We start from the raw sequence: 18,615 nt of genomic DNA on the forward strand, positions 1-18,615 counted from the left end.
ACATAATACATTCATGCAAACACAAAACTTGGCTTAATATTGGCCAATAATTTGAGTGGCACAATCACAATCAAGCCAAAAGCAGCACTGATTTCTCTTTTTTTTTTTCTTTCTAATTAGTCTTAATTCGGTCCAAAACCAAACAAAAATATCTTTAAATTATATTGGAACCTGACGAAAACAAATCTTAAATTCCCACAAAATGCTATATATATAGTATCTAAGTTTGAATGCCAATTCCATATTTTTACGGAATTTATAAAAGTACGCAGAATCTATTTCTAGCAGTTTGGAAAATTTTCAAAATATTTGAAAATTTTCAAATGGTTTGTGGTCTGTTGATCTACTAATCACGTCATACTAATTTTGGGATGGAATGTTACAGAATATATAATTTCAAAACAGAGAGAGTATTCTTTTGTTTTCTGTGAACTGATTTTATTCTAGGTAATATAATGTATCCATTTTTTTTAATGACGAGGAAGAAAAATTAAGGAACAAAAGAATATGCATTAAATTTGATTAGGTAGTGTCATTTAAGTGATCCCTTCTCCAACACAAAATGTATGATTCGACGTCAAATTAATGTTTTAAATATTTATTGCTTTTATTGATCATATATAATTTAATATTTATAATCATTATTACGTGGGAACTTATCTAGTACACATTCTATGTCTTTGTGAACTTAGTACACGAGTAACGGTTTTTCTATTAAATTAAAACCTTCAAAACAACATTTGATGAAAATTTCATAGATTTTACACCAAAATTTCGTAAGAAAAATTGTTGGAGTTCGTATTGTTTTCTTGTAGTAGATGACATTAAAAAAATACATTAAGATACACTAAACAAGAATTATGCATATTGTTTTTTGGTCAAAATCGAGCCTTTACCAAATTGATCGATACATTTTTTCTGATGATACGTTTAGACTAGTTGGATAAAATATTAATCTGTCCTCAAAACCAATTTGCAGTGGATCAATCCATATATCTTCTATATTATTAGGATCTTTGTCTAACTTCCGATGTGTGATATTGTTATTCCTAAGATAAAACACCATTGAAAAACAGTATTTTAAATCGGGTAAATAATTCAGCGAGTCACATATTTTTGTTTTAATAAAAACTCAAATCAAAAGTGATCAAAATATGGTAGAAAGCAACCTTCGATTGTGGTCCATCATGTAAGATACGAGAAGATTTTATGGTTTTTAAAACCCACTTCGACCATGAAAGCTTGACCCAAAGCAATTGAGTTGTTTCTTTTATAAATGACCTAATCAATTTCCATACATACAAGCATACATGTGACGTAAAGGAAATCTAATTATGTACTAATTTGTAAATTTTACTAGTATTCAATTCAGTAATTCTTACTAAACTTACTTTAACTCTTGCTAATTAAATATACTACTAGAGAAGGTAAATTACATGCAGTTAAGCTATACTATTTTTTCTAATTGCAAGAAAGAAAGAAAAAGTACAAAAGAAAAGAAAGCACATTGCAAGTGGATGTATATATAGTTATAGGGAAATAAATATGAATATGGACTGTATATACATATAGGTTTCTCTTATCTCTATCAAATTACCTTAAATGGGTTCATAAAGATGGAGATCAAAGACTACACATCACATGCTACTCTCCCTCTTCTTTTGGCATAACCTTACTCCATTTATACATTGTGCTCCTCAATTATTCAACATTTTTTAAAAATAACTTATTTAACAAAATGTTAGAAAATATCTACCCAATTTTTTTCTTCCACATACGAGCTACAAAGATCTTTATCAAATAAAACAAGAAAGATTATTAATCCATATTTTGGGTTAAATTTTAATCCATTTAGCCAATTAGGAGAACTATTTTAACAGTTAGATACTTTTCAACAAAATTTATTAAGTAGTCACCTATGTATATTCATATAGTAGTTTCACAAACAATATGGAGAGCTGTGATCTTGAAGAGGGCGACAAAAGTCAAAAAGAAAATGTAAAAAAAGAGAGAGAGATTAAAGTAGTTGGAGAAGAGAGAAAAGTCTGGTTACCTTCTAATTGAGTCAGAAGCATTACACTTAAATAACTTTCCAAATTAAGCCCTACGTCTTGTCCAGCCCCTTAAAAGTACGCTTCATCTCCCTATTTCCCCTATAAACCCTAAAACCCTATTTATCTTATTAATTTATCATTTTTTTTATATGTCAATATCACAACAAGTAAACATCATCAACTTCAAATCTCACTAACATAAATAGTATGCTAATTTTCTTCACTATCTGAGTAATTTTCTCCTTCTTTTTACATCATTCGATTCTATATTTGCCACACCATTAAATAGATAAGTATATTGGTTCTTACTACTAATAATCAGTTTAGCCATATATCTAATTACACAGTTTTCTTTTATATGTTACTTTATATTTGTACACCATCAGTTACTATATACGGAATAAATTACACCTCATCATGTAATTACAATATTATCATAAATTTTTTGAAATTCTATTCTTTAATATTTTCAGTATCCAGAATCCATTTTCTTATATTTATTCTGGCAAAATAATGTAAAATGGTATCAAATATACAACACCATATATTTGTTTATAAATAACTTCCTTAATTAGTGAAACAAATTTTCCTGCAGAATGTCACTTAAATCTTTAAAACAATTCACAAAAGAAAAGGGAATAGAGCTGAAATTTTTTCCTCTTTAAAAAGATCAAGATTTAGTAAAAACTAGAAACAAAGAAGAAGATCGATATTTGTTGTAACAAAAAAATGTACTGATCAGATTTACCCAAAGATTTTAGTGCCTCAAAAACTTTCACATGAAAAGCAAAGACAAGTAATGGTAAGTAGAGTCTGCATCTCATGAGTGATTGCCCAACTTGAACCCTCTTTTCATTTAGACCTTTGTGAAAGACCACACAAGAACTACCCACCAATAACTCTCTCTTTTTTTCTTCATTTCCAAAAACTATTTATTCATTTCTACAATTTCTCAATTTGGGGGTGTCCTTAATAAGTATTATATTTATGAAAAGTCCGGATGTATGGTGGGTGTTATTTATGGTAATTAACACTATTTATTAATAATATTTTTCATGTGATTTCAAAAGCTGATGTACTCATGCTTTGTGAACCTTTAGATTGCTCTATGTCAATCTTTTATTTTAACCTATCATATGTCTAAATGTACTGAAAAGAAACACCAGTTTAATTAATTATACTTCCCTCATATATAACTATCAACCAAGTACAAAACTTTTGTCAATTCTCAAAATCAACTTTCACCACATAATTATCTAACATGTGTATGTTCCAAAACCAGTTTAAATAGAATTACTTTTCAGAAAATACATGTATATTAACTCTATCTAATAAAGAAGAAACACATACTTATCTCATAGATTCCATTCATAAAACTATGCTTTAGTGAGTAAGAAAACCAGTAATCAAACACAAATTGACAAGACACTATATGGATGTAAAAAGTGGGGAAAAATGGTGATAAATAGTAGAGAAAATTAAAAAGAAAAAAAATATTCCTTTATAAATGTATATACCCATCTCTTCACCAGCACAACCTTACCTTCCATTTTCTGCAACTTCTCCAAATCTCATACTTTCCAGAAAATCATTTTCCCAAGAAAAATAAAACTTTCCCCTTTGTTCTTCTCCCCCCAACAGGTCAGGCTAGTATTTTGTTGTTCCCCAATCCTTTCAAACATTATCTTCTTCATAATATTACTTTGCTTCACTTCTTTTGGTCCTTAAACCAAATTTTTGTTCTTCTTTAGTTTCCTTTTTTCCCGTTTTGATTTGATTCTTTTTATGTTATTTAGAGAGAAACAAGATTCACAAATTCTCTGATCTTCTTTAACTCTTTAAAACTTTTCTTTTTCACACTCTAGATTTAAATTATCCCTATGGTTACAAAACAATTTTGTTCTTAGTTTATAACTTGTGTATTACCATCCTTTCTTGATTAACTCTTGTTAGGAGAATATGAATGTAAGATCAATAAAGTTCTTCAACTTTATAATTCCTTCTATAAGATGTGTGTCGGCAACAGAATTAAATTAAATCTTTATAGTTTAACTTTAATCTCAACCATAATTCAAAAGAATAGAAAACATGAAGAATCTTGAGTCTTTTCAAGAAAATCTTGATTGGTTTTTTGTTGGATTCTTGTAATTCTGTACTAATCAAATTTTGCCCTAAACGTTTTTGGCTTTGGAGCAGCAATCACGGCGTACCAATCGGAGCTAGGAGGAGATTCCTCTCCCTTGAGGAAATCTGGGAGAGGAAAGATCGAAATCAAACGGATCGAGAACACAACGAATCGTCAAGTCACTTTTTGCAAACGTAGAAATGGTTTGCTCAAGAAAGCTTACGAGCTCTCTGTTCTTTGTGATGCTGAAGTCGCACTCATCGTCTTCTCTAGCCGTGGTCGTCTCTATGAGTACTCTAACAACAGGTTTCTTCTTCTTCTCGTGCTCTGTTCTTACTTTATTAATAATTAAATTATTTTTAAAGTCCGATTTAGGGTTTTATGTTTATGTTAAAGCATAAATCTTTTACGAGGGTTTTCGATCTTCTAAGCTAGATTTGATTCTCTTCTTCTTGAATGCTCTTATGGGTAGGATTATTTTTCACTTTTTTCCTTCATATTCCACACACATATATATATAAACACACTAACATTAGTGGGAATATTTGTTTGATATGTTTATTTTATTTACTTCGGGGGTTTTTGTAACAATTTTGTAGATCTAATTTCTTGTTCTTCATGTGTATATTAATTTTCCCTTAAGACTTAAATAAAAAGAGAGAATTTGTTATATATAGATATATGAAGTGAGGGAAATGGTACAAAGTTAAAGGAGATCTGAGTGAGAGTTAGATAATAAATGAAAAGAAATAAGAAACCATCAGGGTTTTTTCTAATGTGGAGTTTTAGATTCAGTTTTGTAGAACTAAGATTCACTTTGTTGGGTGTTCTTTCTTCACTCATTTCTGTTATTATAATAATAATAAAATCTTATATCTTTCTATTTTCCTTACTAACAAGTACTTGAAGATTTAGATATATTTATAGATCTGGTGTTGTAATAGGTAAAAACTTGATTTTTATGACTATAAAAGTAAGTTTTGGGAAACAAATTGGGGAGAGAGTAAGGAAGGACTATGAGGTCATATCTTCTGTTTTGTGATCATCCATCCTCCATTGTTGTTAATGTCTGTGTCTCTCTTTTTCTTCTCTTCTTTCTCTTACTTTCCTTTCTTATCTCTAGCTCTCTTTCTCTCTCATGAATTATATCATATCATATATTTGATACAAACACATGTGATGGTAAGTGAGAGTGAATAAGGTGAAACTAGCTAGATTTTTGAGTTTTCATGAAATTTTAACTTATATGAGTGATAGAAAATAATGGAACTTATACGTACATGTAGGACAATTTAGATGGTTATCTAAGTTTTTGTTTTTGTTTTCTCTTGAGAATGTTAAATGTTAGTGTTATTTTTGTAGTTTTGGAAAATTATATATGAGCTAAGATTAGTTTAGAAGTGGTCAAAAGAAACATAGATTTGAAATTTCAACTGAATTTTCAAGATTTCAAATAGTCAATGAAACAAGGAGGTAATTAAGACAAATTAGCTTATGGGGACTCTTTTTTGTTATTCCTTAAAATTACTCTTTTTAAAATTAAAAATAACTAATCTCATTTCGAACTACATTACTCAAACTAGTAATCTCTAATTCGACACGCAATTTCCAAATACTTATTAGTAGAGAGTCCCACGTGATTACTTTCTTCTCCACCAAAACATAAAACATGTCAAGATTAAATGGTGTTTGAAAATTAAAAGATCAATTTTCTTAATCGTTTACAGTTGTCAACTCTCATGTCCTGAAATATATAATTCTCATGTCCAAAACAAGAAAAGCTAACAACGACTTCAAATTAAATCAGTCAATCAAAATTAGTCTTCATTTACCTACTAATTTCTTTTTATATATCCGATGGGTACTCTACGAAATCAGAGTTTCGTTTCTTTATTTATTTTCTTTTATAAGATTTTTGAGGTTTTTTCAGAGGTTGGAATTGAGCGCAAGATTAGGTTTTGGGTCTGTAAGATTTGTTGTCTTTGTTAAAGAATCTTTGATCACGTCATCACTCAGATATTATTTCTTTTTATTTTTCACTTGTATTTTTACTAATTTATTATAAAGTTTTGTTAGTTTCAGTTCTTGACTTCTGACAAGAAGGTTTTATGTCATAATGAATTAATTTGTAACCTATTTATAAATTCAAAAATGTCATCATATTACTACTTTTGACCATTTAATATTAGATTTCTCATTTGGTCAATACCCAATGTTCATATTACATATATAGAGACAAAAATTATAAGGATACTAAATTGTTCATATTTCTTGGAAGTAAAAAGATTAATGATCACTGAATAAATAGATTTGGCATAGAAGTATAGCATTGGAATTGCTTCAACATCTTTGGTGTAGATAGATTTATGCAATTTCTCTTTCTTTTTGAAGTATCTTTTTTTTTTCTAGAGAGAGAATAATGTTAGGGATTTTTATCATTTTCTCTCTCATTATGGGTACTGAGAGGAAAGTGAGATTTTTAGTACGGATCCAATAGTTTAAGAGTTTGGTCTGCCTTCTACGATCCAAAAAAATCTACGGTCATGATCTCTCCATCGAGAAGGTTGAGAGTTCAGACATCAAAGTCTATAATATGTCATTGTAATACGTATTTGTGTATATATATCTATGTACAAGTACATATACAGGAAACTCAAGAAAAAAGAATAAATGGTAAATTTAATTATATTCCAAATAAGGAAAGTATGGAACGTTGTGATGTTACTCGGACAAGTCATTTAGTTACATCCATCACGTTTAAATTTAATCCAATGGTTACAATTTTAATACTATCAAATGTCTATTGGATTTATACCCAATGTGTTAATGGGTTGTTGACACATGTCACATGTCTGAAACCCTAGACATGTTCAGACCAATCATGTCACTCTAATTTTGCCAGCATGGCAGTTGGCAGCCAATCACTAGCTCGATAAATTTAAGGTTTCAGAGGAATTTTAATTTATTTAGGGTTCATATTGTTTCATAAAATGATTCTTTATTTGTTACAACTTTAAGGAAATATTTTATTAACTATTTAATTGTTCCCTTTTCTTATATTACTTTTGTTTTTTCTTCACATCATGTGTCACATTAAGTTGCATTTCTTCTGACTCAAAAGAACCGATGTTTGCTTTTAAGGTTTCGTATTAGAATCACTTAACTGTGCAAGTGGTCGATTTGACCCTATCAATTTTATTTTTTATTACTTATCAAAATGCAGATTTAAGCGTAGATTAAGTTTAGAAAATAGGTAGTTAATAGGTCTAATTAACTTATTAATTCCTTTAAAAAAATTATTGCAGTGTAAAAGGGACTATTGAGAGGTACAAGAAGGCAATATCGGACAATTCTAACACCGGATCGGTGGCAGAAATTAATGCACAGGTAAGTGGTAACTTAATATTACACGAATGATTTTAATTAATATATGATGACATGACAACATTGTTCATTCTTTTACTCTTTTTTTTTTTGTTGTTGTTGTAGTATTATCAACAAGAATCAGCCAAATTGCGTCAACAAATAATCAGCATACAAAACTCCAACAGGTTAATTATCTAACTGACTTGAAATATTTGATTACTTGGTTGTTATTAACTATTTGATATATTAACATATGTTGATAAATCAATTAGGCAATTGATGGGTGAGACGATAGGGTCAATGTCTCCCAAAGAGCTCAGGAACTTGGAAGGCAGATTAGAGAGAAGTATTACCCGAATCCGATCCAAGAAGGTAATTCTATTTTTTTTATAAATGCTTCAATATAATATCAAATTAAATCTATATGCCTTGTTGCTAATTTTTGTTTAATTTTACAGAATGAGCTCTTATTTTCTGAAATCGACTACATGCAGAAAAGAGTAAGAAATAAATCTTAACTTAATTTCTATTCTTAATATGTTCTTATAATAATTTTGCTCATTTGCATTGCACCGATTAAGCAGGAAGTTGATTTGCATAACGATAACCAGATTCTTCGTGCAAAGGTAAAAGTACACATTATATATCAATTTCTATAATTTTCCCTATTGTTTCAATAAATATTATATGAAAACGATTAAAATGGTGAAAGTACTTGTAGATAAATAGTTTATGACATATATTTGTGTAATGTAGATAGCTGAAAATGAGAGGAACAATCCGAGTATAAGTCTAATGCCAGGAGGATCTAACTACGAGCAGCTTATGCCACCACCTCAAACGCAATCTCAACCGTTTGATTCACGGAATTATTTCCAAGTCGCGGCATTGCAACCTAACAATCACCATTACTCATCCGCGGGTCGCCAAGACCAAACCGCTCTCCAGTTAGTGTAAGGACACAAAATCTTGCTCCGATCAATCATTCTAGTCTTATATTATTAATCGGTCCATTTTGTAAAACTTGACAGCATGGATTTGGTCTTTTATGCTGTTTTGTAGGTAATATAGGCTGAAGGAAATGGCCGGGAGTGAATAAAAACCAGAATTGGGTTGAGCAAGCAATATAAAGCTAATGCATGTTATATATATATTTATCCCATGAATGTTGTATCAGTGAATTTTATGCTTATGTTGATGTGAAATTAATATCTTAAAGACATGTCATTAATGTGCTTAATTTGCTTCAAAACATCTATGTGTATAAGTGTACTATTAGTTCAATTGTTGTATTTAATTACCAATTCCTGCTCTATTAATGATTTTATTATAGAAAAGTCTCAATATGATAATGATATATATTCATGTGCTGAGTTCCATCCTCCTCCTCCTTCTCCCCATGTGGTACAGTTGCAAAATGTCGAAACATTCGTTCATTTTGTAGCTGCCTACCAGGAATACATTCACCACCCGGTCTCAATATCTCGCGTCTTGCTCGGTGAAAACACATACAAGAGTATTAACCATATTTTCTTTAAATGCACATACAATAGCTTATCTCTGCCTAGCTTCATTTCGTAAACCAAGAGCAAACATTATCGGATGGCTCCATACCTGTTCTCAATAAATCATGGTCATAATCAAGCTCATTTTCCTAGCCTCCGGTTACTAGATTTTGTATGGAACGCAACATCCATTTCCATCCAGGCCCGGTCCAACAATTTTTTTTGCAAGGGACAAGATATAGTTGTTATTGTTCAAGAACCTGACTCTTATGCACAAGCTTCCTCTTATCAGAATTCGCCATTTAAACCAACTTCAGTTTCTTTTTATATCCATTTACTAGAAAAGTGTTTGAACAATTAAAAGATTGATACATAGTAATAACTAATAAGAGAATCAGAGATCCAAATGAATTTAGTCATCTATAAGAAAGCAGAAATTTCATGTCATTATATAGAACCATGATACATAAACTCAACAAAACAAACAATTCTTCTGCAGCAAAAAGAAACAATCATCAAACACTTAAATAAGAAAAAGATTAAATCTGTCTCCCTCTCTTTTTCACTCTGTGTTTGCTTGGAGGAAATTTCATGAACTAGAGCCGAGCAAGCTGCTGGATATCATAAGGATGAGCATCAGAAGCAGATTCTCTCTGAAAAGATCGACTACCGATGACAACATTCGCAGCTTCTCCTGGATGAAACGCGTCCCAGAACACATACTCGTCCCTGTTAAGACATGGAGCTTGACCCGGAAGACAAGTTATCTGTCCATTGTTCCTCCCAACTCCACAACATCCCGCGTTTGTCACCCTAAACCCTAAACCATTAACAAGACGTTGATGAAACCATCAACAAAGTTTTCAGGCAACATTTGATAGAGTTTGTTTAAGAGGTGACTCTTACCATAGCGAGAAGGATTAGCTACCATGTCTTGGAAGATACCATAAGCATTAATGTAAGTGAACTTGGCCCCTGGTGTGTTTTGGTTGAAGTGATCAACCAGAGACACAAGCTTACTGTTGAAGATTCTGTTAGCGGAATTGATCCTTTCGTCACAAGTCACCCCGTCTCTGCTGTTTTGAGCCAGCTCATTTGGACTGCATCCTATTGCACCTATACCAACTAGCGCAAACTTCCTCGCTCCGTTGTTATACATTATCTACTCCATACAAAAATACAAAGATTCTTATCAAACACAGAGAAAACAGAGTATATATGAACAGCGGACAGAGGAAACAGAGTTTAAAGAAACAGAGAATATTAGCAAATAAATGAACGGACCCGGAGTTGCTCGGTGTAGCGGTTTATGAGGTCGTTGGCGTAGGCATCCGGGGAGTACTGGCTCCCGGTGGAGTAATAAACAGGCATAAAATAGTTATTGAGATAGTCGTTACTGCCTAACCCGATTGAGTAGATGCATTTACTTAGGTAATTAGCAGCTTCATTCTCGTCTCCGAGTATGTTCACAACTTGTGACACAGTGTTTACATGATTAGCTACTTGCCCTGCAAATGTTATTCTAGCTCCCTGAACCAAAAATGGAAAAAGATTTATGTTTCCTAGTTTTAAAAACTGAAGTCTAAATGATATCTCATGACATCAAACCAAAATTGTGTATTCTGTTTTAAGGACTAAATTACCAATTGTCGACCAGTTTCTTCTCGGATTCCGGCAGCTGCAGAAGCGTAGTTTACTCCTCTTAGGATATCTTCTCCCCTTGCTTCGGAATACGGTGTAATGTAGTCATCGAAACCAAGAAGCTCAGCTAAAACAGATAAAGTTAGTTCTTTTTCTTGATTACATGTTTTAGACCAAAGAACAGAATGTAAACAAAAGAAGGGTGTTGGTTAAAAGATTACTGATGACATCGACGGTGGTTTTTCCGTTGGAGAAGCGACCGGTTGGACCGTACTGGAAGTCGATACCGTAAGGGAAGTAATTAGCTCTTGCTAGAGAGGTAAGCCGATTGTTGTTTCCACTATCAACCAAAGAGTCACCGAATATGAAGTAACATGGTGCTATTGGATCACCCATAGCTATGTTCATAGCCATAGCTATAGCCATAGCCATCATCATTACACAAACTCTAGCCATCTCTACCCTTATCCGGAAAGAGAGAGAACGTGAAGAAGAAGAAGAGAGAGATTGGTCTGATAACGTGAAGAATGTAAATGGATGTATATAATAAAGGTCAGAAGAATATGGAGGGAATGACAAAACAAGTTTTGAGCTTTAGACAGTTGAAGAAGCATTAAATGTCACGCGGTGATAATGTTTATGTGTAGATATGTAAAGTAACTGTATAATTATGTGGAGACATAACGAGTGGGAGAGAATTGATAATACTCTGTTTTTTTACAGTGTTGGGACCAACTTGTGTGTCTAAACGACTAAACTGATCATTCTGTTATTATAGTTTACCAGAAAAAGTTGTCTTCAGAGGGAACCATATGTTTGGACATTTAAAGGATTAGAGATTTGAGATTTGAAACAAGGATTGAGATGGAGACACCGACTAAGTTACCCTTTAGCTTATTTAGATTAATTTGCTAGTGTGCCAAGGGATGAGACAGTTGGGTTTGTGATTGATGGCAAATTGTAAACAAATGATGAATTGTTAGGGCCAGTTGCATAATCTTGATCATGTGTCCTGTGTCCTGGGAAGTAATCGAACAGCTCAGATTGATTCTGGTTGGGTTCAAATTGACGATGAAGAATGATGTTGAGGTATGGATGCATGTATTAATGGAGGTAGATGGCAAAAATAACATTAAATGGCAAGAGGAAACACTATGTCATGAAGATGAACATCATGATTGACATAATGTGGTAGTTGGAAGTTCATAAATTCTGTGTCTTTTTGTTCATGCATCTTCTTCTTCTTCAGTGACACAGTAAGAAAATAATCACTTTGGGAATAAATTGTGAAGCATTTGTCCACAAAGATTCTACCTTTCTGTACTAAGTAGCCACCCAAAGGATATATAAGACGATTTTAAAATAGATTTGGTAAGTAATGATGTAGAGTGGACCAGTAGAAAAACTTATAAATGAATTTGTTGTTATAATGTGACTTTGAGGTTTGGAGTCAGTGACTCATAAATTTGAAGCATGATCTTGTGGGGTTTTGTGACAGAGCAAATAAGTTAAAGCAGCCATGCTGGATTCTTTTTCAAATAAAGAAACATTTCAAAAAATAGAACAGAAAAAATGATCATATCTACTACACTACCAACCACATGCAAGGAATTATGAACACTATAAAGCATGAGTGTCATTGAACATTTGACAATTCGTTTGTTTTCTCGAGAATAAAAGATAACTTTATAAATGGAGATTCATTTTACCATCTTCTTGATGAATTCACAAATTAGAAATTACAATCAAGGGTAAAAAACTTGGGGGTAACTTCTACATATACATGTGTGTGGTTGTGTGTGTTCATAAGAATGAAATCAACTATCTTCAGAGAAATATCTTTTGACTCTAACCCGCTCACCATTGAAGTAGATGTATTTGTATTCAGAGAGGTACCTTCTAAGGATCAGTTTTCGATTTTCTTCTTGGTTGAGTTCCCTGAAGGCTCGTGCCACTCTCCTCGCAGAGTCTTCGTCTGGGCTCACCTTCAGCTCTTCCATGTCTGCAAAGACCTAAAAGAGAACAACCGAAAGAAAATGTATCTTAGAACCACGTCATACTTCTTGCAGAGAGGTGTAGAGTATCTTGAGGAGTATCTTAAGTGTAAGATCAAGATAAATTCTCGAGGGAAGAAAGAACCTTGTTTTACCTCGATAACCTTATCGTGAAGGTCATGGTGAGCATACAACGCTATCATCCTAGCGAACAAGCGTCTTGGGATGGATCGTGTATGTGTGTGCAGAATCATGTTCCATAAGGACTCTGCCTCATCAGCCCTTTCGTCCATATCAAATGCCAATAAGAGGATATCGTATGTTCCCATTGTAGCACCTTGCCCTTTGCTTAACATCCACTTAGCCAACTGAGTTTGTCACTAAACCAATCAACTCAGGACACCATATTTAGCAAAACTTTACACTTGACATAGGAAGCCGTATTACTTACTTGAATCACACGATGCCACTGACTTCTCTTTCTTAAGATTTGCAACGCCTTAGCTGCAGCAATAATGGGAAATTCAACCTCCCAAGCTACCCATTTATTCAAAGCTCCATAAACAGCCTCTTTTTCATTTGGGAGTCCAGAGAGCTACATATCAACAAGGACTACTTTATCATCGTTTCACTTATGAAAACATATGTTTTAACAGAACTTTTCCTCACTTACCATTCGAACAAGATTAAGTGCTTTCTGTCCAGACCCAGCAGAGTCATTCTTCTTCCACAAGTGATGCTCTTTCTTCCCCACTTTCTTTATTTCCTTGCTACAATATCAACATTCAACACAAAAACTTACTGGTGAATCAAACAGAAAAAAACAATGTCAAATGATTACTCAAGAAAGATATGCAACCAAACATAAGTTAATTTACATATATTATATATATAACTTGAAATGTAACAAACAACAAACCTGTTCACAGTGGCAACATAACCTCTGTCCAATTTCCCAGCTTCCTTCTCTGAGAACTTCAAAACAATATCACCATTATGACATGTTGTAATTCATTTCACAAGCTATATAGCCATTAAACAGAAAGTAACTACAAAAACATTTTTTTTTTACCTTTGATCTGATGCAAAAGCCAAACCTTTTCGTCTTCAACGAGGAGTAACTTCCGCAACGTGGAGATTGAAGCAAAGAAAAGCATATAAATTCTTGAGATTTCTGCAATTTGAAGAATTCACATCTGAATACATATATACAATCTTATCTCAAGACTGAAATATTTGATGGAGAGAATAAAGTAACTCACTGATAAGCCTTGCAATGGGAATATCCCTTGAGTTGGATTCAAGTTACAGAGCGCCATTACTTTCACTTCCAGTAACACAACGAAGAACTGAATTTGAATTTTATGAAATGGTAAATTTTTGAAACTGGAGTTGTTGAAGATAAGGGATAAAGGTGATACCTTTACTCAAAACAGAGCAGATTTGGAAGTAATACGATGCAGCAAGAACAAAAACACATTCAGAGTTTCACAGAATCAATCGAGTAATAATTGCTAGAGAGAGATTGCACGATGATCGATTGAGTTTGAGAGAGAAGAATCGAGTTTAGGGATTTCTTAGTAAACCGAGGAAAATTGGTTTAGCCAATTACAGAACCGATCAATAACCGAATGAATTTAGTGTCACTGTCAGTTTGTAATGGGTTAGTGCCTAGTGGTGGAGTCTAGAACGTGAATATATTAATGGGCCTTTTTAGACAAATCTAGCCCAACAGAGAGAAACGAGTTATTGAAAGTTCTGCCATACTTGATTTTTGATTGTCAAGTACTCAAATAGCATAACTTTTCTTTCTTTATGTATATGATTGAGTTATTAGTACTTGATTATTTAGTTAAAATTTCATTTACTATCTCAAACTTTTCTAACTTCTCTTAATCACGATTATTAGCAAATTGGTTTCCATGTCGGTAAGTTTATGAAAAAAGGTTGAATAGATAATTAGAAAAATAATTAGCACGACCAAGAAAAAACCTCTTAGGCAACATCAACGTCGATGTAATTAAGAAGGTCCCATACAAATTGATATTGAACTAATCAAGAAAAGGAAAACCTTATCTCTATTTCCACCTATCGTACCCAATCAAATGTCTGTCTTAATATCATCTAAACTCATTCGGATATAATCCAAGTTGCCTTGAGTCCCTGACAATCGCTATGATTCATGCATGTTACGACTAAAGAAAAAAAGCTTTAGGAAAAGGAGAGTATAAACGTATAATGCCGTTAACGGCTGTTAAGTCGCACATTCGAATTGTCTAACAATTCAAATGAAATACTTTTAGACTAAATCTACTTAAATGAAATATTTTTATTCCAACAAAAAACACTTTAAGTACTAAATAGCCAAATAAAAAGTGGATGAATATTTTTTTGGGATTTTTTCCTTGTGATATAGATAAAGAGATGGTTTCAAAATTATGACTAATTTAGCAAAAAAATATAAGAGACATGGAACCCAACAAAATATCAAGAAATTATTGGAGAGTAAAAATATGCTTGCGAAAACCATGTGTACATAGAAGTTAATTTTCTCTGGAAATGATCAAATGGACCACTAAGAGTAGGAACCACACTTGTCCAAAGGTACCCAAAATTTTGGCTAAGTCATTGTCTTTAGCACAAAACTATGCATCTATGATTACCCCAATTCGTCCTCTGTCTAATTCATTCGACTCTATCTGTCTACCTCTTTGTCCATTTTCATTGTCCCTCTTCAATTTAATTATATCTAGCTAGTAGGATATGCACGAATTTCAGTTTCACCGAATTGTTCCAACACTGAACTATATCTTATTTAAGGCCGAACTGTTTCAACATTGAGCTATATTAATTAAATGTATGAGCGATGATGTATTTATAGTACTTTTTTTTTTGCTTTGATCACATAAAAACACAACACATCATTATTAATACAAAATTTCGTGTCATTACAACATACATCGTTAGAAACGAAAATGGTCACGCTGGGCTAAATATTGAGTACTAGATTTTAACTCGCGCTATACCGCGGGACGATTTATTTTTTTTAAGTAATATATATTAAAACTTGCAAATTTTATTTTTATAAAATATTGATATTTTACAGTTTATAATTGTTATTAAGTATCGTTATACCACGAATCCATGAGACAATTGTTAAAAAACTAAAGTTTTAACCCCTATTAAAACATCATATTAATAATATTTTAATATTTTATAAATATTGATTCAAATACATCCATCATATAACCCAATTCCAAAATAAAACCCGTTCTGTAATTTCTTTACCCGTCCCGTGATTTTTTTTTCAAAGTAGTAATTTTTAAAATTGAAGAATTATTTTTTATATATAAAAATTTTGCAAATTGTATCATTCTCTAATATATTTAAATTTTATAGTTTAATTTTATATATAGTAACATTATACATACCACATAACATTTTTGGTTTTATATAATCTTTTCTAAATTAGGATGATTTGATATGTTTAATATTAGTGGTCTTAAAAAATAATAAATTAAAGATTTAACCCGTATTGAAATGGTGGATTAATTATATTTTACTTTTTTTATTAATGTTGATTCAAAAACCCGTCCCTTCAAATCCGTCTTGCCAAAAAATAATTTATTTTATTAATATTAATTTTATTAATGATATGACTCTGAATTATAATCTAAACATTTTAGCTAATAACATAGGAGTACACCATATTTATTTAATAGGAGAATGTACCATATGACCCGAATACACTTTTACCCAAATCCACCAAAAAACAAATATATTAGTTAGCTTAAATTAGTTAAAGAATACAAATTGAAAAGGTATATTATACTTTATTCGAATATAGTATCAAAACTTATATAACACAGAGATTTGATAATTTTTTAATTGTTGAATACTTTTTTTTTTGCTAATTTTTATGTGATTAAGATTTAATTGATTTCGTATATAAAATATTAAATTGTTTTACGAACTTATTTGTTTATAATTTGGTAACAGATAGATATTTGAATATTCAGTATATTTTGCTTCAGTTTAGGAAATGTTTGATGACCCGTCTTTAGATCCAATAAGCCCTATAATCTAGATATTAACCTGCAGTATACCGCAGGTAGGCTTATATTTTAGTTAAACTAAAAACTTTTAATGTAAAGATGATTTAAAAATATATGATATTATTTTATTTGATTTTAAATGTATAGTAAACTGTGAGTTGTATATGTTTTGTTGATATTATCTATATTGTTTAGTGTTTAAGATTATACACTTGTAGTTTGATTGTTAATTTAAGAGTTTCACCTGTAGTATACCAGCTTGTATTAATATCGATCTAAACTCGTCAATTTTAGGATTTTTCAGCTTGTATTAAAAATTGAATCACATCATACACATAAAAAAAATCTAATATGTTATTAATTATTGTAGTATATAAGATTATAAATTTTCAATATAATATGTATGAAATTAAATATAAATATTTCAAATTATGACCCGTTACTCAGTAGAAAGTTTTCTTAAATCTATTTTCACCCGTTATAATATTTTTTCATGTATTCAACAGTTTATATTCGTTTTTAAAAATTCAAAGTATGGCATATGCGAAAAAACTCTATTTTTTTTTTATAATGATGATATTATTTTTTCGCAAAAATAGAATCATATAAAGATGAGAAGTGAACTATAATAATTAATAAAAATTAATATGATAATTTAGATATCAAATCTTATTTGTTAATTTTAATTGTTTACTTTTTTAGAAATTAATAATGTATTTCGCTTTTCTAATTAAATTAAATTAATTAAAATTTAGATATCAAATCTTATATGTTGATTTTGATTGGTTATTGTTTTTGAAAATTAAAAATGTATTTCGTTTTTTAATTAAATTTAATTAATTAAATTAGTATTTGACTTTTTAATCCTTAAACAGATAAATTAATTTATTCTTTAAAAAATTATTTCTAATGGCATACCTATGTAATTATTTATAAAAAGTAAGATTACATTTAAAATGTATTTCCCAAATAATATAGTAGGATATTTCTTCGATTTAGGTAATTATTCTCAAAACAAGTTGTTTAAGTCATCTGGAATGTAAACAATAAACTATTTATAGTTTGATAATTAGTATACTCTTTTAAATTACCATTTATGTTACTATTATACTTGCTTTACGTTAACCATATTGTTTAGCTTATTATATCAATTTTTGCTCACCAAATTCTTTAATTTCGTTTCTACAAATGCAAAATTCTCGTTAATCATATTGTAAGATTCAACATCTTAATTGAGAATTCTACCTATATGATAGGTGGATCACTCGATCACTTTCAATAACCCTTTTTTTGTTAAATGTACTCCTCAAGGCATGTCTTTCTCGCTAATAATTGTCTTTCCATCAATCAAACAAAATAAAATAAAGTAAAAATTGCTTTTCCGACAAATTCACGGATAAACTTGTTTGTCCACAAGATACAATTAAAATGGCATTAACAACAAATCATATTTTCTTGGAATCAAAACATTAAAAGTATCAATGATATTACATATAAATCAAGAAACATTTCGATATATTTCACATTTGACTTTACAATACCTACTGATATATTTTTTTATTTAGTTTGTTAAAATTTTGAAGGATAAACGTCATTTCTTTTCTTTAGTTATTGTTTGTATATCTCGCTCGATCTTACATTACTTTGTTTTCTTGAGCATCGATCAATATCAATATGCAATTAAAATATATCAAGATTAAAAATAAAAAGAGTGTTTTGGACAAAAGAAACTCCCGAAGAAGTTAGACATTAAAAGCTAATAATAGACGCAATGGAAAAACCCATCTTTTAAGGCTTTAAGTATTTAACCATGGGAACTCAATCTTTGATTTATCCCCTTTTTTTCTTGTCCGAAAGCAACAAATCAATGATCAG

General features: G+C 31.0%; 3 protein-coding genes and 1 long non-coding RNA gene across 11 annotated transcripts; 2 read left to right on the forward strand and 2 right to left on the reverse strand.

Moving 5' to 3' along the window:
- Window positions 1-3,194: 3,194 nt before the first annotated feature.
- AG (K-box region and MADS-box transcription factor family protein) lies at window positions 3,195-8,878 on the forward strand (the record flags this gene model as incomplete). 4 transcript variants are annotated; one of them, NM_001341309.1, is made up of 10 exons in its annotated part: window positions 3,195-4,019; window positions 4,251-4,485; window positions 7,321-7,410; window positions 7,493-7,566; window positions 7,669-7,730; window positions 7,818-7,917; window positions 8,004-8,045; window positions 8,130-8,171; window positions 8,302-8,498; window positions 8,608-8,878. In NM_001341309.1, 9 exons carry the CDS (start codon window positions 4,380-4,382, stop codon window positions 8,609-8,611), a joined length of 717 nt encoding a protein of 238 aa, NP_001328877.1. In that variant the 3' UTR covers window positions 8,612-8,878. The 4 variants fall into 4 exon arrangements, with proteins under 4 accessions (NP_001328877.1, NP_001190766.1, NP_001328876.1 ...); NM_001203837.1 differs by having other exon boundaries at window positions 3,195-3,695; NM_001341310.1 differs by having other exon boundaries at window positions 3,195-3,695; window positions 8,130-8,498.
- Window positions 8,879-9,060: 182 nt separating this feature from the next.
- Window positions 9,061-11,637, reverse strand: AT4G18970 (GDSL-like Lipase/Acylhydrolase superfamily protein). 2 transcript variants are annotated; one of them, NM_001203838.1, is made up of 6 exons: window positions 10,913-11,330; window positions 10,694-10,818; window positions 10,335-10,580; window positions 9,957-10,212; window positions 9,648-9,870; window positions 9,061-9,361 (listed from the first exon to the last, which is right to left on the reverse strand). In NM_001203838.1, exons 1-6 carry the CDS (start codon window positions 11,145-11,147, stop codon window positions 9,214-9,216), a joined length of 1,233 nt encoding a protein of 410 aa, NP_001190767.1. In that variant the 5' UTR covers window positions 11,148-11,330; the 3' UTR covers window positions 9,061-9,213. The 2 variants fall into 2 exon arrangements, with proteins under 2 accessions (NP_001190767.1, NP_567570.1); NM_118014.4 differs by lacking the exon at window positions 9,061-9,361 and having other exon boundaries at window positions 9,431-9,870; window positions 10,913-11,637.
- AT4G06860 lies at window positions 11,370-11,791 on the forward strand. Its single transcript, NR_142047.1, has one exon. It is a non-coding gene; the product is annotated as an other RNA (long non-coding RNA).
- Window positions 11,792-12,222: 431 nt separating this feature from the next.
- AT4G18975 (Pentatricopeptide repeat (PPR) superfamily protein) lies at window positions 12,223-14,262 on the reverse strand. Of its 4 annotated transcripts, none has more exons than NM_001125537.2 (8): window positions 14,107-14,262; window positions 13,948-14,012; window positions 13,758-13,859; window positions 13,605-13,660; window positions 13,359-13,455; window positions 13,137-13,280; window positions 12,841-13,053; window positions 12,223-12,703 (listed from the first exon to the last, which is right to left on the reverse strand). In NM_001125537.2, the coding sequence occupies exons 2-8, from the start codon at window positions 14,002-14,004 to the stop codon at window positions 12,509-12,511; spliced, it is 864 nt and encodes a 287-aa protein (NP_001119009.1). In that variant the 5' UTR covers window positions 14,005-14,012; window positions 14,107-14,262; the 3' UTR covers window positions 12,223-12,508. The 4 variants fall into 4 exon arrangements, with proteins under 4 accessions (NP_001119009.1, NP_001190768.1, NP_567571.1 ...); NM_001203839.2 differs by having other exon boundaries at window positions 13,948-14,034; NM_001036590.1 differs by having other exon boundaries at window positions 12,304-12,703; window positions 13,605-13,653; window positions 14,107-14,232.
- Between the last annotated feature and the right edge of the window lie 4,353 nt (window positions 14,263-18,615).

This window comes from Arabidopsis thaliana, chromosome 4 (assembly GCF_000001735.4).
Source record: "Arabidopsis thaliana chromosome 4, partial sequence".
NCBI lineage: Eukaryota > Viridiplantae > Streptophyta > Magnoliopsida > Brassicales > Brassicaceae > Arabidopsis > Arabidopsis thaliana.